Below are 23,789 nucleotides of genomic sequence, written 5' to 3'. Positions count from 1 at the left end.
GTGTAAAACCTCTATCACCACTTTTGCTTTCAGGAAACATCCATGAGAACTGATGTAGGCGGGAGCAGCATTTCAAATCAATACACGACTGCCACTGCCTCTAAAGAAGAGCTGGCCATCATTTTAGTTTTTAGTTTAGTTTAGTTTATTTGACAAAAAACATAAGTCGTCATAAAAAATACTTGCATTCAGTGTCAAGGATAACACGGGCAGTCGAGGTGGGCTGCGGCATGGGGCTGTGCCCCGGGACAAATCCAAATGCTCCTGTCCGTTGTGCATGTTTTTCCATTGGGTTTATCTTATTGGGAAGGGAAACCCTTGCAAGCACGGGGGAGAACATGCACACTCCACACAGAGATACCCGGAAGATACCCCAACTGTGTACCTGGCAACACACCAACCTGGTCCCCAAGCAGGAATCGAACCCAGGATCTTCTAGCTGTGAGGCGATGGTGTTAACCACCAAGTGGTTATTTCCAGGACTTATTTCCACCATGGTCCTTGCTGTTACTGGGACAATACAATGCACATACAGATACAGATATTTACATGAACACATCTTAAAAAGACATAGTCACCTATGACAATACTACCTACATTTCATAATGCATAAAAATACTACTAAAATTAACGTTTTGCTACTGTCAAGCTTTTCTACATGTTTCTACATTCTCCATAAGCCTAGGATTTACCCTTTTTATTGGTTACCTGTACCTGTGCTTTTTATATGCAAAGGTAACTTGTTCCAGTTCACAGCTCCACTAAACTTATTAGGACCTTTCCCCATGTTGGTATTGGTGCACAGATCAGCAATGCTACCTACTGTATAGGTGAAGAAACCCTGGAGGAGCCAACGCTCGACGGGGTTCAACTTGTATTCAGAGAGTGTTAACCATCCCTCAGTGTGAGTTTGGCCCAAATTGAGAATAATATGAATGAAGGACAAGATAGTGTTTAGCATCCCTGACCCACCCGTGGAAGAAAGACTGCTCGGAGGAACAGACCTGACGTTGGAAATAAGCTGTATAAATAATGTGCAGCAGCTCAGGCACCAGAGAGCCAAATACAGGCTCAGGGCGGCAGCACAGCGTGAGACCACGATCCATGCAGGTAACAAATACAGGCCAGAGCGGCAGCACAGCGTGAGACCACGATCCATGCAGGTAACAAATACAGGCCAGAGCGGCAGCACAGCGTGACGACCCATGCAGTTAATAAACAAGCTCCAAAGACAGAGCAGAGAAACAAGGCTTCAGACCAAAAGGGCAGACAGACATGACTAATGTGTGCAGAGAATGTGGGCCATCCTAGCCATGTGACTGGCCAGCCTATGGAGCGATGTGTCACAAATATGAAAAGCTTTGCCAACATGTCCAGAACACTGACCTCCATAATTTTTGTAAACTTTTATCCCATTTGTTCAATTTAGTCGTTATGCCAATTTCTTCTTCTCTCTTTATATATTTTTAAGTTTTTTGTGATGTGTGTACGGCAATAATTCAGCGTGATTATCCAAAATGGCCGTCCACTTCCATTCATTCAGACGCACGAGTCAAAACAAAGAACTTGTTAGTCTTCTTCTGCCCCCATCTCGTTGCAATCAACGCACATCTGGGATCGCTTTCGGTGGTCAATCATTTTCGCCTTCAGTGGTGACTGGTCAGTTCAGGACCGTTTACAACCGGACGTGATCACTCGTCAGAGCGGCTTCTCAAATGACGCTCGCCGTATATTTTGTCTTGTAACTCGAGACCTGAAGCACGCAATAGGTTGAGTGTGGTGACAGACGAGAGCAAAGTGCAGCAACGTGCGTCCCGCGCACGGGTGAGCGTTAGAGGTTAACCGAGAACGTTGCAGTTATTTGCATACTTTTTTTGCAAAGCTTAGATTTATACTTTATACTTATAGCACATGCATGAGTCTGGTCTCTTTTGAAAGGTAACATTCTGAAGTTGCTAAAGCAATAAAGTCACTTTGAGTGATAATGTACAGTATTAGAGAAACAGAGGTTGACCACACTAAAATAAAATATTTTCTGTTGACTTCAAGATTCAAGAGGTTTATTCATCACATACATACACAAACATATAGTGAAATGAAGGTGGCCATGCCTGCTTCGATTCTGCAAAAATTTAAATAATAGAATCAAATAGAATAGACATGATAAAACTACTAAGATAAAATACAAAAGGTAATGAGTCATATGTACACTATTATACAATATACAGTTATACTCTATGTCACTATGCTATCCTAACTATACTATATAAAACGTCAATTTATTCTGACACTGGAGTTACAACAACGGACTTCTTCATCAACTTTAACCACCTTCCCCCACTCTCACCCGCTCGGCTGTCATCAGGTTCGGAGCGGACGCTCGTTGGCTACAATGGTGATCAATCATTTTCGCCATCAGCGTTTATTGGTCAGTTCTAGACCGTTCACAACCGGACGTGGTCATTTGACGGAACAGCTTTTCGGATGACGCTCGCCGGATATATATTGTTGTGTAACTTGAGACCCGAAGCACACAGCTGGTTGATTGTGGTGGCAATCGAAAGGCGGCAAATTCAACTTTAAAATAGTGCATTGGATGATCCTCAAAAAATGCAGCCCTGACATGTTAGATGAACGCAAAGTATGAGGGCCGTTGGACGTTATGAGGTTAAAAGCAGTGAGGGGGATCAATTTGTCCAGCTGGGAGCAGCAAATTGGAAGGAGGATTGACCAAAGGAAGTGTTAACACAGGGAGAATCGAACCCCTGGTCATTGCACTATCCTACTGTCAATCTGGGGAGGGTGTAGACTACCACATCCGCCTCCTCCGATATAAGGTGTAAAGCATGCAGAGGTTCATGCTATCTCCCCCAGATGTCAAAGTCAAAGTTACGTTTATTGTAATTTTTTCATTGACATGGGAGCACAAGATACAGCACTCAGGTCTCAGTTACAGCCATTTGATGCTAGATATACATTCAACAAATAAATGAAATACAATGAATAAAATACAATCAAATACAATCAATAAAAACAGTGAATTGATTCAAGTAGAAAACTAATCCAAAATAAGAAACCTAGTCTAATTCAGTAAAACTGATCCAATTCAATAAGACCAATAGATTCACTGATTAAAAGATTTAAAGAGATAAGTGCTACAGTGCAGTGTGCAGAGGCATGGCAGTGATAAGCTGTGATGAACTGTTCAGTAGTCTCACAGCATCCGGGAAGAAGCTATTCTTCAGCCTGGTGGTTCTTGCCCGGATACTGCACAGCCTCCTGCCTGAAGGGATGGGGGTAAACAGTCCGTGGGCAGGGTGGTTGGGGTCACGCATGATGCGGATTGCTCTGTCCATGCATCGGTTGTTGTAGGTATGTCTGGTAAGCTGCATCCGATGGTCCTCTCTACAGACCTTACAACCCTCTGTAGAGCCTGCTTCTCTGCCACTGTGCAGCTGCCGTACCATGCTGTGATGCAAGAGGTCAGTACGCTCTCCACCACACATCTATAGAAGGATCTGAGGATGTTGGTGTCAAGCCCCGCCCCTTTCAGTTTCCTCATGAAGTACAGGCGTTGATACGTTTTTTTGACGAGGCTCAGGATGTTGTCGTGCCACGTGAGGGTGTTGTAAATGTGCACCCCAAGATATTTGATACTGGGAGTCACCTCTACAGCTGCGCCATCGATGTAGAGAAGGAGGGGGGGCGTGCTGGTCTTGCGGAAGTCTATGATCATCTCTTACGTTTAGGATGAGGTTGTTCTCCTTTCACCACAGTCCCAGTCCATCTACCTCCTCCCTGTATGCCATTGCCTACTCATCCCCTTTTGTGATGAGCCCCACCACTGCGGTGTCATCCGCGAACTTCACTATGAGGTTGCTGTCAGTAGGAGCGGCTATTGCAGTGACTGGTACTCTTACTTTACCAACATCCGGCTTCCCACCTGCAAACACTGCCCATCGTGTTCGTGGGAACCTCTGACCAAGCAGGAGGTACCGCTGCCGGGAACTGAACCCGGGGTCTCTGCGGTGCTTAGACCTCTACACTACCCAGACGTCCCGATGCACTGTCTATAATATGGACGAGAACGATGGCTACTGGCAGGGTGATGTCGAAAAAGCCTCTTCAGACCTGTGACCTTTCAACACTCCATTACAAGCTCCTGAGACTACCATTCCCAGGCATATGTGCTATGTCTAGATCACATCACCGGGAGGACGTTGACTATGTTCTAGAAGGGGGGACGTCACTAGTTGGCCAAGCTGCAAAGCCGCAAAAAGACACAATTTCCACCTTCAGTAAAATTGTGAACTCTAACCTTAACCTTTCCCACCTACAATTTCAAAAATAAATTCAAGAGCCTTCCCGGGATGTGGGATCTAGAAATTACCTATCTCCTATATTTTCTGCAGGCGATAGCGTCTCATCTCTATCCACTTTAAATGTTGCATTGTGACCTTAAAACACTGTATGTATATGGGCCAACGTGCTTCCCTGTACGATGAACGGGCACTCTGTTTTAATCTAACTAATGTGGATGTTTTTAAAGGCGGTTCGATGGATGTGTCTGGCCTGCTTTCAATCACTGCCGCTCCACCGAGAGACTTGGCTTAGACTGAGAGCTCTGACGCGGCGAGAGGAATCGCAGATGAGCAGATGCCTGTTGTAGATGCACACACACACACACACACACACACACACACACACACACACACACACACACACACACACACACACACACACACACACACACACACACACACACACACACACACACACACACACACACACACACACGCACGCACGCACACACACACACACACACACACACACACACACATACAGTACACACAGACATTCACTCACACACGCAGACATACACACATGCACGCATTCACACATTCACACACATACATACACACACATATACACACACACATACATACGTATACATACACACACACACACATTCACACACAGATGGCGGAGGCGACCATGCAAGGTGCCAACCTGCACATAGGGAGCCATTAGGGATTAAGTGTCTTGCTCAAGTACTATTTTATAAGGAAATATAAATTAAAATATATTATTTCAGATATTGATTGAAGAAGTGTGTTTTTAGTCAAAGGCGAAATATGTGAGGTACATGTACATTACAGTGAAATGATTGGTATGAAGAACCCCCTAAGATTGTGCTTCATACAGTAAAAAAGTTTAAAGAATAAAGACCAAACACACAAAAAAGTACAAAATGCAACAAAATGCTAAAATTTACAAAAAAACTCTCATGTCATCGTGTTCACACTGAGAATGCAGACCCCCAGCGGGAGTCTGGAGGAATCAGTAGTACTATCCCTGACTCCATGTGCCTGACACACACTGGGTACTGTTCAGCCACAGACTCATACCCCACGACACTCCGCCTCAGCCAGTCCTTCAGTGCCAGCGGCCATCAACCATGGGCATGGACCGCTGTGAACTAATGAACTAACGGCGGCAGTGTATACGGCACGGGTCAACCAGCACCTGCTAACGGATCTGACCCTTTAGCTCAGCTGGTTAGCGCGGCCGCATCTGGATCCTATGCTCCCAGGTTCAAGTCCACTGGATTTCCTTGGTGACAGCGGTGGCATCTCACTGCCCTGAGAATCTGTATCCACGTTTACGTAGCAATGGAGGTGGGATATCAGTGCCTTAACCCCGGGAAAGTGTGGAGGATAAAACGTACAAGGAGGCACTTCTCGGGGGAGGACGACTGTAAACTACTGAGGAGTCAGTCACAGTCTACCAGCACCTGCTAACGGGTCTGACCCTTTAGCTCAGCTGGTTAGTGCGACCGCCTGTAGATCCTATGGTCGCGGGTTCAAATCCACTCGGTCACTCTATAATAGAAAGTGTGTAGACTTTCAACAGCCATCAAAACACTGTCAATTATACAAAAGGGAAAAAGATGAGGCGGATGCAGCATCCGTGAGCTCATGCTAATGCATCTCTTACAGTATGTTTGCAGTGTCTAGTTTCACAGTGAGAACACCTACTGTATGTATTATTTGTTGTTCTCTGCTAATAGGGTTTTTTCTTTGCTCTCGAGCCGTCTGTTCTGACAGCTCCAGCAGGGCTGTTCTCGCTCTGCGCTTCTGTCACAACGCGCCGTGATAGATGTCAATGTGTCAAAGAGAAGGTTGGTGCGCAACTCTCAAGAGTAGTACAAGTATAAGTATAAGTCTTTATTTACACACACACACATGCGATGGGCGACCCACAGGAACACACACACACACACACACACACACACACACACAAGTACTGAGTCGCTGATGAAATGTTCTCTGCACCTCCCATCCCGTCGTCCTTCCCCCCAAGGGCAGACGAATATTTCCGATGTACTCTATTGAAGGCCTTTTCTGCGTCTATACTGACTAAAATAGCCCTTCTTCCCTTTGTATCTCCTTGACTACCTTCTGGAGAGAGAGTCCTTCTAAAGTCATCCTGTGTTGGACATCCCTTAATGAAGCCAGGCTTGATCCTCATTGATTCAATCTGACATGAAGGTCTCAAATCCTTTGGATATAATGGAGGTGCACATCGTGTAATCCCCATTTGATATTGATACTGGTCTAGTATTTGTTATCTCTACCTTCCTTGTGGATGGTTGAAATAGAAGCCTCTCTCCACGAGGGAGGAATTGTACCGTATCTAAGTGTGTGATTGAATGAAGCCAGTAGTGGGGAACTCAACTCCTCTCTGAACGTCTTATAGAACCTCAGACGCAAACCGGGTGACTGATTGTTCTGTGATCCCTTAATTGCATTTTCTATCTCTTCTTCTGCAAAATATGAGTTTAGAATATTATTCTGTATTTCACATAGCATTGGTGAATGCAACGCATTTTAAAATATATATATATATCGTACTTTCACTTACATTGACCTGCAGAGGTTGGTTGTGTATAATAATAATGTTTTTGAATATTCTTCACGTTGTCATTCTCGTGTGTATTTATTTCCCTTCTCATCTCCTCAATCAACCCCTTGTTGTTCAACGTGCTGCATTCCTCCTCCTGTTGTTTAAATATACTGCAAGGTAAACCGCACTATGATCTGATAAATCTGCTATTTCTATCTTACAATCTCTTACTCTGTGTCTCTCCGCTGTAGAGTAATGGAGCATGGAACTGAATCCCAGTTCTGTCATTACTGTATTCATGTATCTGTTCAGATACAGTTATTTTTTTCTTCGTGCTATTCGTGTCAAGGTTACAGTTGAACACCACATTGAAATCACCTCCACGCATCAAAATCCCCTTCTGCCTCCAAAGTAATGATATCAAATAGTGATTAAAAAAAAGGATTTATCACCTTCTGTGGGGCATATAAGTTAATTAATGTCACCACATGGTCCTCCAACTTCCCCTTGACCTCAATGACCCTAACACTAACTCTATGTGTCACATATTTCTTTATATATCTAAAATGTTGTTGATTCTGATACCGGGGTGGCTACTCCTGTCATATTACTCTGTCTAAATGAACTGTAAAATGCCTTTGTTCCTTGCTGATAAGCGTGTCTCTCGTAAGAACATCACCTGCGTCCTATGACCTCTTACCCCACACTGGAAAGAGCGGTCATCTGGTAATCAGAAGGTTCCCAGTTAGATTCCGGCTCCTCCCGGCAGTGTGTCAAAGTGTCCTTGAGCAAGATACTTAACCCCCTAACTGCTCCTGATGAGCAGGTTGGCAGGTTGCCTTTGTCATCAGTGTATGAATGTGTGAGAGAATAAGTTAATGTGAGGCATAAGTTGTAAAGCGATTTGGATAAAAGCGCTATATGTGCCACAGCACGGGGTATGAGGCATTCACCGGTAGGGGTATAGGTGCGGAAAAGTGACAATATCTCAGCATAGGAAGCTCCGATCGACTCGGGACTTGGTTATATATGTTCGGAAGACTCTGGTGCCAAAAAACAACGACAGCCAGAGCGGTGACTGAATTACACACAATTTTATCTGAATCTCTACGTCGCATAAAGGAGTCTCTCTCTCTCTCTCTCTCTCTCTCTCTCTCTCTCTCTCTCGCTCTCTCTCTCTCTCTCTCTCTCTCTCTCTCTCTCTCTCTCTCTCTCTCTCTCTCTCTCTCTCTCTCTCTCTCTCTGAAATATTCTAAAACCATTAAGTCTGCTATAAGCCATTATTCCTTTCTGTGTGTGTGTGTGTATGTGTGTGCGAGAGCATGTCACATCTGGTCTTTGGAAACATGAGCCAGCTCTATTTTGTACTATTATTTTACATAATTTAACTTCTTAAGCCAGAGTGGTGTTATGTGAAATATGAGTTTATAGAAATCTCAGGGCATCGGGGCGGCTTTGGCTCAGGGGTAGAGTGGGTCGTCCAATGATCGAAGGGTTGGTAGTTCGAATCCCGCTCAAGCCCATGTCCATCCCATCGCCGTTGTGTCCTTGGGCAAGACACTTAACCTACTTTCCTCATATGAATGTGTATGCATGTGAATGAATGTTGGTGGTGGTCGGAGGGGCCATAGGCGATGATTATTCGCCACGCTTCCGTGAGTCTGCCTCAGGGCAGCTCTGGCTGCAATTGTAGCTTACTACCACTGGCAGGGCCGCCTGGGAGAAATGCGAGGCCCTGTGCGAGATTTAACGCGAGCCCCCCCCCCCCCCCCCCCCCCCCCAAAAGGTAAAAAAAAAATTAAAAAAAATATATATATATATATATATATATATTTTTTTTTTTTTTTTTTTATACAGTCAACATATTCTTAAATAATAGCGCTGCCCGAGGCGGGGCATGATACAGTCAACATATAGCAAAAGAGAGAGCGAGAGAGAGCTCCCGTTCTACAGTCAATATACAGTGTACTACAGAGAGAGAGAGAGAGAGACACATTGGAAAGAAATTGAAATGCTATTTGGCCCTAAACAGAGAGTACACAGTGGCAGAATACCTGAGCACTGTGACTGAAGATCCTTGAGCACAGCCTAGCCATCGAGAAAGGCCGCCATAGGCAGACTGTGTGTGTTAGAAAGAGAGAGAGAGAGAGAGAGAACATGTGTGTTTGTCATGTGTGTGTGTGTTAGAGAGAGACTAGAGCATGTATGAGAGATCCAAAAGGACAAAGATCAACACTTAAATCCAACAAGAAGAGGGTCTATACCAGAGAAACCAAAGCAGCAAGGAGCCAATGGCCGACATCAGCTAAATAGGCTAGCCAGGTACTGTGACACCAGGCCACACACAGCTTTGGCCAACGGCCCAACGCTACCCAAGCTACACAAACGACCATTCACACACAGCACATGTCGTATCTCCAAATGTTGTGAAGTAGCATATGTTTTGCCTGGAAAAAAACATCGTTATTAACAAAACATTCGGGAGGGGAAGGAAGGAAGAGTGGGGTAATGTCATGACATTTTCATTAATCTTACCTGCACAAAAGGAACGCAGGGCGAAAGGCCGCAACACAGGTCTCCACGTTGACGAAAGGCCTCTCGCTGTCGGGACAAATAAGCTATGGCCAGAGCCTTGTCATGGTGCAGGCCCGACTACATCTTCTGTCCAAGATGATGTCGTAGTCAGAGTGCCAGGGCCTGCTATTCTCAAGGCTAACTGATAGCATCAAACGAACGTTCCCAGCTGACGCTAAACAGCTAACTGGCTAACAGTTAGCTCAATCAGGCACCTGGCTGTATGTAGCCGCATAGCTTGCTTCTGCGTTCTGCAAGCTATGCGGCTACATACAGCCAGGTGCTCTCACCAGGCACACACCGTTAGCTACTAGTAGTACTATATTAGCTAGTCGACCAGTTTGGCTCCAGAGAGAGAGAAAGAGAGATAGGTCAGGTCCACGGCGGGAATATAATCATAGGTTGACTCACCATAACGCAGTATCAACGCGGCGCCAATGGTAAAGTTGGAAGGAGACTTTCTTGGCCCACGGTGTAATTTTTTCTTCTTCTTCTTCGAGTACTTTCCGGCAGACTGGACACCTTTCGGCGTATTGCTGCCTAACAGATTTATCTGCTCACAAGTTCTCTTCTCCTTCTTTTGAAAAGACATCCACTCGCCTCGCTCCTCTGAATAGCGCTGAATTAGATCATCCCTGTACCTCGTGTGTCCGAGAAGAGCCCGGAAACACTATCCTAAAATCTGTAGAGCAGCAAATCCGCAGAAACCGGAAAACTGCAGTCTGCAGAGCCGCAGAGGCAGGAAGTCAGACACATTCTACAAACGTGTCTAATGTGAAATATATAAGCATATAAGCAAAACTAGATTTTAGGTCTGTGATGAAAAAGGGCCTCGCGGGAAGGGGGGCCTCGCAAAAAAAAAAAAAAAAAATTTTTTTTTTTTTTCTTTTTTTCGAGGCCCCCATTCCCGCGAGGCCCTGTGCGACCGCACTGCTCGCACACCCCCTGAGGCGGCCCTGACCACCGGTATGACTGTGTATGAACGAATAATGGACTCTGTGAAGCGCTCTGGGTGTCATGAAGAGCGCTATATAAATCCAAGCCATTATTATTATTATTATTATTATTATTATTAAAAAGGCGATTATTGATGCAAGGATTTGGCACAACCTAACTTGAGTGTAGTCTTTTGAGAGAAGAGACCCAGGGCTTTCTATGGGCTTTTGAATAAAATAAAAATAAACTACACTACCCAGCCTCTGTCAATCATCTGACTTTTTTAATTTTTTTTTTATTATCTTTTCCCCTGTTCTGTTTCCATTTTTTCCCCCTCCCAATGTTAGTCGTTATGCCAATTCCCAATTCCCAATTCCCAATCTCCTTCCTGGTCGTTGCGCACTCTACCCCCTACCGTCGGTCTGGGAGGGCAGAGACTATCACATGCTTCCTCCGACACATGTGTACCCAGTCCACCACTTATTTTCACCTGGCAGCGCGGACTCTCACTAGGAGAGTGTAACGTGTGGAAGGTCACACTACCTCCCTCCAGATCCTTCCCTCGCTGTGCACTGCAGGCGCCCCGACCGAACTGTAGGAGTCACTGTTTACAACGACCCCACCCACTGGCTTCCCTCCCGCTGACTCTGCCAATCGAGCCAGTATGACGGCCGGCCAAGCCGGAGGCAACGCTGACAGCCGGATTCGATACCAGTGTCTCTTGCGTTGGTGACGAGCGCTTAGTCCGCTGCGCCACCCAGCCGCCTAATCATCTGACTTCTAGTGTGACTTTTTTCTTTCTCTTATTTTTCTGGATCATATCCCACAAAACTGAACGTTATTGCCATAAAACAGAACCCAGTTAGTTTCTCTACCTTTCTGTGAACGTCTAGCAAGATAACGGCGTTGCAATCTGATGACAAATGGCGGATACATTTACATTAAAAAAAAGTTACTTACAGTAGATTTCATTCACGGTTTTTGCTACAATTCTGGTGATACTAAATCCAGATTGAACTCTGCCATTAGAAAGGGGAGATTTGGCCCGATCCATATATGTGTTAATTGGCCATAATAAGGTAATTTATAGGCCTGATATTCTATATTCTATAATCATATTTGAAATTGCACGTGTCCACATGGCAGAATTCAGTACTGTATCTACAAAACCTCCTGTTAATCATCTTCCCTTTATTCAACTCAAGAAGGCGCTGAATGAGCTCAGTGGCAGTTTTTCATGTCTGGTACATTTTAGCATGGTGTTAATCAGAATTTATATTCTCCTTTGTTTCATCACACTATACTCAAGCCTAGTAACAGACACAATATTTGTGACAGTGGGAATACATTCTCTGAGATCCATAGATGTCCCTAGATACCAAGAACATGCAAATGGATCTTGTAGAAGTGGAGCAATCCTCCATTTACTTAGGTATGCATTTTTAGGGCGGAATTTCTGAAAATAGGGCTAGGGCTTAACATTTACATTTACATTTACATTTAGTCATTTAGCTGACGCTTTTATCCAAAGCGACTTACAAGTTCTGTACGACAAGCCATCAGGAAGGGCACAACTCTATCAGCTGAGTAACAATGTTCATCAAAGTGTTGAGTGCTACAGTGTAGGTTAGTTTATTAGGACAAGTGTATGGTTAGTTAGGGTTAGATTTTTTTTTTTTTTTTTTTTTCATTCAGATAATGGTTGAAGAAGTGCGTCTTTAGTCGACGGCGAAAGATTGGACGTGTTTCGGCTGTCCTAACTGGGGTGGGTAGTTCATTCCACCATTGTGGGGCAAGGACTGAGAATAGGCGACTTCTCTTTGATGACCCTCCCGGAGCTTGGATAGGAGTAGGTCTGAGGCGGCCAGAAGATGCAGAGCGTAGGGGTCTTGAGGGTGTGTAGTTAGAGACCATTGACCGGAGGTAGGCGGGAGCAGTTCCCTTTGCCGCACGGTATGCTAGGTCGAGGGCCTTGAAGCGGATTCGTGCAGCAATGGGGAGCCAGTGCAGGTCCCTAAGAAGTGGGGTGACATGGGCCGACTTCGGTAGGTTTGAGATCAGGCGGGCCGCTGCGTTCTGAATGAGTTGAAGAGGCTTAGTGGCAGTGGCCGGGAGGCCAGCGAGCAGTGCGTTGCAGTAGTCGAGGCGGGAGATGACTGTTGATTGGACGAGGAGTTGGGTGGCTTCTTTTGTCAGGAAGGGGCGTATCCTTCTGACGTTGCTCAGGAGGAATCGGCAGGTTCTGGTTGTCGCTGCGATGTGAGCAGAGAAGTTCAACTGGTCGTCGAGGACAACACCAAGGTTCTTGGCGGTCGGGGTTTAAGAGGTTAAATGCCTTGGGTTCCCTGAAAGGTGCTATATAAATCTAAGAAATTATTATTATTATTATTATTATTATTATTATTATTATTATTATTATTATTATTATTATTATTATTATTATTATTATTATTATTATTATTATTATTATTATTATTATTATTATTATTATTATTATTATTATTATTATTATTATTATTATTATTATTATTATTATTATTATTATTATTATTATTATTATTATTATTATTATTATTATTATTATTATTATTATTATTTAAAGGTGTTGTGATGTGTATGGTAGGACCCATACAGCAGAGGCAGTAGAAGGTTTCAGAGGATGTTTATTCAAACAACAACAAAACTAAGTATGAAGTGCAAAAGGTAGAGACAACACTGGAGACAGGTCTCTCACAGGAAGAAGCTAGTCCTTCGCACAACGCTCAGTCTTGTTTCGCGACGCTATTTTCCTCTGGTTTGGAAACAGCACTGCCCAGGATAGGAAGGCCCTACAGAGAGTGGTGCGTTCAGCAGAATTCGACTACGGGTATTGCACTACCACCCCTGCAGGACTTATACAATAGGAGGTGCAAATACAGAGCCTGCAGAATAATGAAGGACCCTCACCACCCCAACAACAGCCTGTTCAAGCTGCTGCGGTCAGGCAAGCGCCTCCGTATACACGCAGCAAGAACAGAGAGACTAAGGCTCAGCTTCTTCCCCCAGGCCATCAGAACAATGAACACTGATCTCTCCACACACAAGCACGCATGAATACACACATACACACAACATTCTGCACTCGCACACACAATCGCACCACAGGTCACTTTAAACACACAAGACACTCAACTACAACTACAACTACAACTACTAGGAACATAAAAAGGACAATAACACTACCTTATGCATACTGCACCTCATGTGATACTGTGATACTGTGAATACTGTATATTTCAGTTAGTTAGTTAATTAATTATATTGACTTTGTTATATTGTTTACACTGCTTGTTTTTACTACCTGTATTTCCCCTCCCCTCCCCCATGCTGCTATGATGCCTTAATTTCCCCAAGGGGGTAAATAAAGGAATCTATTATGTTAAAAGGACACTTTAAAGGAAGGAAAAGGACACTTTAAGAAAATAACTTGTTGTGATTGTTGTATATTATAGTTAGTAACAGCAAGTATAGCATAGGGACTGCACATTGTATAGGGATGTACATATGATCCAGTGCCTTTAAGCGATTTATTAACATGTCTATTCACCATGTCTATTCTAGTATATTTTATTATTATTACTATTACTATTGTTTTATTCGACAATCCTAGCGGGCATGGCCAACCGCATTTCACTGTATGCCCTGGTATGTATGTGATGAATAAACTCTTGAATCTTGAAATCTTGAATCTCTCCTTCTGACGTTTCACCTACTTCCTCTTTTTGACCTTTCACCTGCATTTTGTTCCTTTTGGCTGTGTTCAGACTGCAGGCAAAATGGCCCAAATCTGATAAAAAAAGATTTGCTCATATATATCTGTTTTTTCCACAACAGTGTGTTGTTGTACAGCACAAATCACATGGAATCTGATCTTTTCAATTCCAATTCGGGCCACTTTCTATATGGTCCTAAATCAGATACAGGTCTGATTTGTTTTATTAATTAGCTGGCCTCCACTGCATTCAAGCTTCAAAGCTTGGAAGTGGATGTAGCCTTTGACTCTTGAAGTAGTTTTCTTCCACCTCAAGTCCTGTTTGTTCTAAAGTTAAATTTGAGTTTGCTGTTGATATCCGGGGGTTATTTCACATCAAATCAGGGGGAGCCGCCATCCTGCTAAAACTCTGGAGCGGAAGAGGCTTAAGCCGTCTTAACTGCTGTAGTCCCTAATGGCGCAGAGAGGAACAGAGCCGCTCAAAGGCCCGGGGCTCTACCCACCATTATTCTTCCAGATGGCCGTCCTCACAAAGAGACTTTTTATTCATTAAAATGAGCAGCTTTGCATATATTTGATCACTTTGAATAGTCTCCCAAATAGTGTGTGTGTGTGTGTGTGTGTGTGTGTGTGTGTGTGTGTGTGTGTGTGTGTGTGTGTGTGTGTGTGTGTGTGTGTGTGTGTGTGTGTGTGTGTGTGTGTGTGTGTGTGTGTGTGTGTGTGTGTGTGTGTGTGTGTGTGTGTGTGTGTGTGTGTGTGTGTCTGCATGTGTACATGTGTGTGTGTGTTTAATACCTAGTAGCAGCAGAGTGTCTCGGGAGCCTCTTCCCCACCAGTCAGGCTGCATCCCTTCTATCACTTTGATATATTTGATATATTCCAGATTTGAAACACTATTGATCTTTCAAACTAGAAGAGCAGTGAATATGTAAAAGCGCCCCTGCTGAAGGAAGCAAGCCGCTGGCTGTTTGTCTGGAGCAGCCGCTGAGCAGCTAACGGCTCTGAGCAGGCGGATGGGAAGGGTGAATACTTTCCCCAAGGCAGTTGTCCTTCCGCGTTCGGTTTGCGAGCCCTGATTGGCCTCTCAGCGCCCAATCGTGTTAGCCCTACTATCGCCTAACTACTCGCTCAATATACTCAGTGATGGGCAGTAGCTAGCTACAAGTAGCTAGCTACATAGCTTAACTACAATTCTCAGTAGGTACTTTGAATCAAGTAGCGGTGTCTGTAGCGCAGCTATTTATAGAACGAAGTAGTGACGTAGCGACAAGGAAACGCTACAACGCTACTGTCGGGAGAAACAGTCTAGACTATAAAGATTTGTGAGGAGAAAAAAAAACTCCCTGTAGAAAAAAACCCACTATGATTGGTTGGTTGGTTTAGATATGAGTATGACGACTCACGATTGGGTATGGTTAGGCCAAAACATTACGGGTAGGCCAATCAGAGGCAGGATAGGGCGGGACTCCAGCTCCGCAAACCAGGAAGTGAAAATCAAAACACAGACGTACTGAATGAATGAATGCAATTTAACGGATTACATGAACCAGTCCGCGCGAAATGGCAGAGGGGTTCGATGGCATTGATGAAGATGATGATGTGTCAATAACAACAATGCCTCTCCATGGCCCTATCTGGACACATTTATGAGTTTGACTGAAAAAACGCCTAAAACATATGCTGCTCTCAACTCCCCACACATCCAGCACTAACTTGAGAACACATTCAGGTGAGCTGATGAAAATCAACTGTTCCCAAACAGCACACAAGTCAGTACACTTTTTGTCAACAGCTTTAACTAACAGATAGCTGCTATCATGATGATGTTTCACTGTAGGCAGAAAATTAACAATATTATAGGGGTGGAGAAAAGAAAAAAGAGGGAAAAGATCACCTAGAGCAGTGGTTCTCAACCTGTGGGACAGGACCCCCAGGGGGGTCCCCACATGATTTTGGGGCCATGGAATGTTTTGTGAGTTACATATTTAAATACATTTGGTCATTTAGCTGACACTTTCATTCAAAGCAACTTACAAATTGTGTACAACAAACTATAAAGATAGAATAGAAAAGAAAAAGACCATTACTGCATCAAAAGTAATCAACAAACTATACTATAAAAACTGATAAAACCAAATGGTCTCTTTCTTTTCTTTTGTAGAGGCTGCACCCAGCTAAACTTGCCTTCCTGGATTTTGTACATAATACAAGTTCATGTTAAAAGGATGACACAAAAAGCCAGACCGAGGGCTTGTTTCAGTTTTATAATAAACAATCAAACTGAGATTTTTTTTGCCTGCCTATTTGTTTGGTGGAAACTTGATCACGAAAAAAAAAAACAAGTAGTGCCGATGTAGCTAGCTATTTTTGCCATGTTCTTGTAGTGTAGCTTGCTACATTTCTCTGGGGATAGCTTCCATTGTAGTTGAGCTATATTTAATCGAGAGTAACTTGTAGTGTAGCTTGCTACATTTTCCAAGTAGCTTGCCCATCACTGAATATACTACTATCACTCAACTCGCTACCGCCGTGCATCATATACTAAAACTAACTATCACTCAACTCAATATCACTCAACTCGCTACCGCCGTGCATCATATACTAAAACTAATTATCACTCAACTCACTATCACTCAACTCGCTACTGCCGTGCATCATATACTAAAACTAACTATCACTCAACTCACTATCACTCAACTCGCTACCGCCGTGCATCATATACTAAAACTAAAACTATATAAATAACGTATTGTTTTCATCTCTCTATATTAACTCTTTCAGTGCCACGCCTGGTTTTCCGTTTTACCGCTTGAATGCCACCATCGGCGCCAATGTTAACATTAATATCGCCTAATCTATGTTTTAAATTATGGCTATGTGTCTAATCTGCCCATCGCATTATCAAATACTATTTTCCAGTCAGTGCTGTGAAGGCAGATTGTTTTTTTATCGCGTCGTTTCCGTTTCAGAGCAGTTAGAAAAGCCCCCGTTTTGATATAAAAAACAGCTCATTCTGGAGCATTCTATGAAAATCGTCTTTTAGTGGAATATTCCACAACGTTGATATTCGTCGGCCTTTTTATGAATCGTTTTCAAATAAACGCTAGATGATCAATATTATACGTGCACGCAAGCACATTACGGCCGCGCACTGATAATCGCTCCGTTGATTTCCTCACGGACTTTTACAGTGAAACCGAAAGAGGACATTTCACAAAACAGCTTATAACTTCATCAAACTTACTCTGATTATCCTAACACTGATAACATAGAGTCCTTACCTGACATCAGATGGTATCCAACTGGTATATTCCAATTCCTGATCACCATTCGAAAAAATCGATAAGTGTATGGATCCAACGCGATACTGTAGAACTCCATGATCAACAGGGATCTGAGGTTCCAGAATGAACTGTGGTAACCCCGGCTGGATCAGTGAACTGGAAAATGTGGAGTACCGGATTTTTTTCCCCATTCATTTTCATTGAGTCCATTCCAAAATCACTTATGTCATCTGGGAGACGACAGGGGGCGCTTTTTTCCACAGTGATCGTCGGCGCCCCTCGGCTATACTCGGGTAGGCTCGGGTGATGCAATAATTTTTCAGATCGCAAAAAAAAAAAATCCGAGAAATCTCGTGAGTGGCACGCAACCACCTATAAAAAAAACCGAGAAATCTCGTGAGTGGCACTGAAAGAGTTAACGTAACTAGCTATTCATATCAATCGACATCACATCACACAAGTTAGGAGCGAGCGTTAAGAGTAACGCGTAGGTAGCTGATGTGATGGACTTGTGGAACTGAGAGAAGTTCTGAAAGTTAGGAGTGAGCGTTAGGACTAACGCGATTGGGCACTGAGAGGCCAATCAGGGCGCACAAACCGAACGTGGAAGGACAACTGCCTTGGGGAAAGTATTCACGCGGACGGGAAGGATGCGTGCTGTATTCTGATCTGCTGTGGGGTGAAATGATGAGTCATGGTTGATTGAGATGCCCCACTGGGGTCTGATTGAAACCTAGTGATTTGGATTGGGGTGTCATACACACATATACTGTACACAAACACACGTGTACACACACACACACACACACACACACACACACACACACACACACACACACACACACACACACACACACACACACACACACACACACACACACACACACACACACACACACACACACACACACATGTTTGCTCAAGGACATTTTGACACACTGCCTGGGAGGAGCAGGAATCTAACCGGGAACCTTCAGATTACCAGACGACCGCTCTAAAGAGTAAACAGAGAACAGATAACACCTGTGCCAATTAGTCTTAATGCACTGAGCTACTCCCACCTGTCTCACCCTGGCTGAGCCAAACCACCACCATCACCATCACCATCACCATCACTAACCAATCACCACCACCACCATCATCACCACCACCACCATCACCATCACTAACCCACCACCATCACCACCACCACCACCACCATCACCACCACCACCACCATCACCACCACCACCACCACTACCACCACCATCACTAACCCACCACGACCACCATCACCACCACCACCACCACCACCATCACCACCACCACCACCATCACCATCACCACCACCACCCCTACCACCACAACCACCACCACCATCCCCACCACCATCACCACCACCACCACCACCACCACCACCATCACCATCACCATCACCACCACCATCACCATCACCATCACCACCACCACCACCACCACCATCACCATCACCATCACCACCACCATCACCATCACCATCACCACCACAACTACCACCACCACCACCACCACCACCACCATCACCATCACCACCACCACAACTACCATCACCACCATCACCACCACCACTACCACCACCATCACCACCACCACAACAACAACAACAACAACAACAACAACAACAACAACAACAACAACAACAACAACAACAACAACAACAACAGCAACAACAACATCATGGAGGTGACAGTGGCTCAAGCGGTAGAGCAATCGTCCAGAAATCAGGAGGTTCCCGGTTTGGTTCCCGCTCCTCCCGGGCAGCATGTCGAAATGTCCTTGAGCAAGACACTGACTGAACCCCTATCTTTTCCTGATGAGCTGGTTGGCACCTTGCATCCTCCACCGTCGGTGTGTGAATGTGTGAGTGAATGGGTAAATGTGAGGAACAAAATTGTAAAGCGCTTTGGATAAAAGCTGCTGTATAAATGCATAATTTACCATTTACCATTTTAACAACAACAACATTCCTTTATTAATGGCACTTGATTGCAGATATCTTGGGCGCAAACAACAGATGATCACATAGCAGGTGATTATCATCAAAAACCACAACTGCGGCCATTGATCCGTGGCCCTGCGCCATATTGTATGGCAAACAACACCATGAGAATACTAATGTTCATGACCATATGTCACAAGCACAAAGGACTCTCTGTTTCTCACATAAATCTGTGTCAATTGATGCCTCAGAACTGCTGTTCATCGTATGATTTGTGTATTATCAATTGCCTCATATCTCTCTCTCTCTCTCTATCTCTCTCTCTCTCTCTCTCTCTCTCTCTCTCTCTCTCTCTCTCTCTCTCTCTCTATTTCTCTCTCTCTCTATCTCCCTCTCTCTCTCTCTCTCTCTCTCTCTCTCTCTCTCTCTCTCTCTCTCTCTCTCTCTCTCTCTCTCTCTCTCTCTCTCTCTCTCTCTTCTGTCTCTCTCTCTCTCCAGGTGTATGCCTAATCATTGTGAACATGGGGGTCGCTGTAAGCAGACGTGGGACAGTTTCAGTTGCACCTGTGATGGGACAGGTTACACTGGAGCCACTTGTCACACCTGTAAGTGTGTGTGTGTGTGTGTGTGTGTGTGTGTGTGTGTGTTGTGTGTGTGTGTGTGTGTGTGTGCGTGCGTGCGTGCGTGCGTGCGTGCGTGCGTGCGTGCGTGCGTGCGTGCGTGAGTGCGTGCGTGCGTGCGTGCGCGCGTGCGTGCGTGCGTGCGTGCGTGCGTGTGTGGGTGTATTTGTGTGTAGCCAAGTTTATTGTTGGTTCAAAAGCAGATACTATACAGAAGAAAGCACATTTTCCTACAGAACTTGAATTTGTCGGTTGATATCTATATCTACAATACCTTCACCGGGACCAACCTGTTCAGTTTCACCACTCAAATAGTCACTGTTCATTAAAATAGTCACTGTTCATTCAAATAGTCACTGTTCACGCACATAGTCAGTGTTCACTCACATAGTCACTGTTCATTCAAATAGTCACTGTTCACTCACATAGTCAGTGTTCACTCACATAGTCACTGTTCATTCAAATAGTCACTGTTCATTCAAATAGTCACTGTTCACTCACATAGTCACTGTTGACTCACATAGTCACTGTTCACTTGCATATTCACTGTTAATTCACATAGTCACTGTTCATTCACATTGTCACTGTTCACGCACATAGTCACTGTTCATTCACATTGTCACTGTTCAGTCACATTGTCACTGTTCATTCAAATAGTCACTGTTCATTCAAATAGTCACTGTTCATTCACATAGTCACTGTTCACGCACATAGTCACTGTCGAGTCACATATTCACTGTTCATTCACATTGTCACCGTTCATTCAAATAGTCACTGTTTAGTCACATTGTCACTGTTCATTCAAATAGTCACTGTTCATTCAAATAGTCACTGTTCACTCACATAGTCACTGTTGACTCACATAGTCACTGTTCATTCACATTGTCACTGTTCATTAAAATAGTCACTGTTCATTCACATAGTCACTGTTCATTCAAATAGTCACTGTTCATTCACATTGTCACTGTTCATTCACATATTCACTGTTCACTAACATAGTCAATGTTCATTCACATAGTCACTGTTCATTCAAATAGTCACTGTTCATTCAAATAGTCACTGTTCATTCACATAGTCACTGTTCACTCACATAGTCACTGTTGAGTCACATAGTCACTGTTGAGTCACATAGTCACTGTTCACTCACATAGTCACTGTTGAGTCACATAGTCACTGTTCATTCACATTGTCACTGTTCATTCAAATAGTCACTGTTCATTCAAATAGTCACTGTTCACTCACATAGTCACTGTTGACTCACATAGTCACTGTTCATTCACATTGTCACTGTTCATTCAAATAGTCACTGTTCATTCACATAGTCACTGTTCATTCAAATAGTCACTGTTCATTCACATTGTCACTGTCAATTCACATATTCACTGTTCACTAACATAGTCAATGTTCATTCACATAGTCACTGTTCATTCAAATAGTCACTGTTCATTCACATAGTCACCGTTCATTCACATAGTCACTGTTCATTCACATAGTCACTGTTCATTCACCTTTCTTACGGCTGTAAACTCCTGATTGCATTCCCTTCTCTGTTTGACTCCACTGCATGCTCCTTCAGCAGAGACTCTGGAAATGCTGCTAGGTTGAGCTTTACAACAGTGTTTGTGTTGTTGTTGTTGTTGTTGTTGTTGTTGTTGTTGTTGTTGTTGTCGTGGTGGTGATCTGGGGAGAGGAAACCAGACCAATGCACCAGAGGACACTGGTAACAAAAAGAGAAACACTCGCAGACAGAGAGGGGGAAATAATATGTCTTTTTGAAAACAGCTTGGCAAACTTTAGAATGACTTCCCTCCCCCCGGTGCCACATATGTTATTTTCTCTCTTTTGGAAACACAAACCAAGAGAGAGAGAGATAGAGAGAGAGAGAGAGAGAGAGAGAGAGAGAGAGAGAGAGAGAGAGAGAGAGAAGAGAGAGAGAGAGAGAGAAGGAGAGAGGGAAGGAGAGAGGGAAGGAGAGAGAGGGAAGGAGGGAGGGAGAAATAGTAATAGAGAGATTAGAGTGTGAGAGCGAGAGTGTGAATAACATCAGAGAGAGCTCACACCACAGGCGGCGGGAAGACAGGAAGAAAAATTACTGAGAAAGAAGTCAATGTAATGAAAACAGAGAGAGAGAGAGAGAGAGAGAGAGAGAGAGAGAGAGAGAGAGAGAGAGAGAGAGAGAGAGAGAGAGAGAGAGAGAGAGAGAGAGAGAGAGAGAGAGAGAGAGAGAGAGAGAGAGGGGATATATAGAGAGGGGGAGGGAGAAGGGTAGTGGGAATGCAAGAGAGAGGGATAAATGAAGAGAGAGGGAGAGGGATAGTGGGAAAGCAAGCGAGATGGAGAAAGAGAGAGGGAGAGAGAGGGAGCGAGAGATAGGGAGAGGGGTAGTGGGAACGCAAGAGAGATGGAGAAAGAGAGAGAGAGGCGTGGCTTACCATTAACGACTCTGCTGAAGACAGCATTTCTTTCCAAATGATTTTAATGCCTAATCATTGTCACTATTATATTTACTAAACATGATACATAGATATTAATGTACTTCTCTCAAGGACACACATGTCAACATAAAACATTACTAGTTTGTGCCAGAGTATACCACAAAGCTTATAGTCACATTAGTTATCTCCATTTCAGTGTATAAAGATTGCATTTCATCATTTGACTTATTCAAATTATTTACCTAGATTCCTTACAGTCTTAAACCAGGCCTTTGTAAATAATTACATTTATTTAATACTAATATAAACTATTTGCAAGTTCTCTTTCATTAATCCTGTGAGTTTGGCTATAAACCACTTAAAATTTAATATCATTCTGTTCCCCTCATTGAACACATCATTTCAGTGATAATTGTAGTTTAATCAAAATTATATTTCATCTAGACAATTGCCTTTTAAAGTTTTTTCTTAATCCATATCAAATCCTCCCACTGTCTGTGTCTCTGTTTATCAGAAAAGTGAACTTCTCACACCTCTGTGAGCCACAGCTGCTGACCTGCTTGTATGCAAATACTCTTTGTCAGCTGTCCCCCTTTCCAGTTTCAGTCACAGCCTATCCCTGGCTCACGCCAGCCCCTGTCAAACTTGGAGCCGTCTAGCGTGAAATAATTTGTTTACGTTATTTTTCATGATTATGTCTCACGGGTTGAACAAACCTGAACGTTGTTGCCATAAAATATAACGTAGTTTGTTTTTTTACCTTTCTGTGAACGTCTAGAAAAATAACGCATCTCAATCTGATGAAAAAAGCACCAGCCCTGTGCTAAACTGGGTTTACCAGCTCAGGTGCAAAGTGGGCTGGTCCAGACACACCTCCATGTTGTCGAGGCAAGACACATTCAAATCACATTAATCAAAATATGTTATCAAATTAAATTCATTCTAATCATTGTTCCAAGTGATATTGTTTCACATTATTATGTATAAATAATAACAACTGAATCTGGCTCCAACAGTATAAAATATAATATGTTGGTCTCTTGAGTGTGATCAGAAGTCACTTAGTTTATGTCAAGCGAATGCATTGGGGTTCAAAACAGCAGGACGTTACATGAACACAGTGCAGCAGAGAATGAACACCTTTCTGTAGAGGCGTTCAGTTCTCACACAGCAAAGTGAGTTTTCATTTGTGTGTGTCGAATTACAGCGGTTTTCAACGTTATCATTCCTGCAGCGCCGGCTGTAACCAAGCGATAACCAAGTTGCTGTTTTGCAGAAACCGAGGACAGAGAGTTCTTGTAATAATAAAGACTATAGAAACATAGC

General features: G+C 43.7%; 1 protein-coding gene across 1 annotated transcript in view; it reads left to right on the top strand.

Moving 5' to 3' along the window:
• cntnap2a (contactin associated protein 2a) overlaps positions 1 to 23,789 on the top strand; it is a gene marked incomplete at both ends in the record, with an annotated part of 675,314 nt that overhangs the window by 203,295 nt on the left and 448,230 nt on the right. The window contains 1 exon segment of the mRNA XM_084325811.1: positions 19,907 to 20,013. Within this exon segment, the coding sequence (XP_084181937.1) occupies positions 19,907 to 20,013 (107 nt within the window).

Source organism: Notolepis coatsorum (genome assembly GCF_963971535.1).
Source record: "Notolepis coatsorum genome assembly, chromosome: 12".
Taxonomy (NCBI): Eukaryota; Metazoa; Chordata; class Actinopteri; order Aulopiformes; family Paralepididae; genus Notolepis; species Notolepis coatsorum.
Note: the sequence above shows the minus strand (reverse complement) of the source record. Positions and strands in the feature narration are given on the sequence as shown.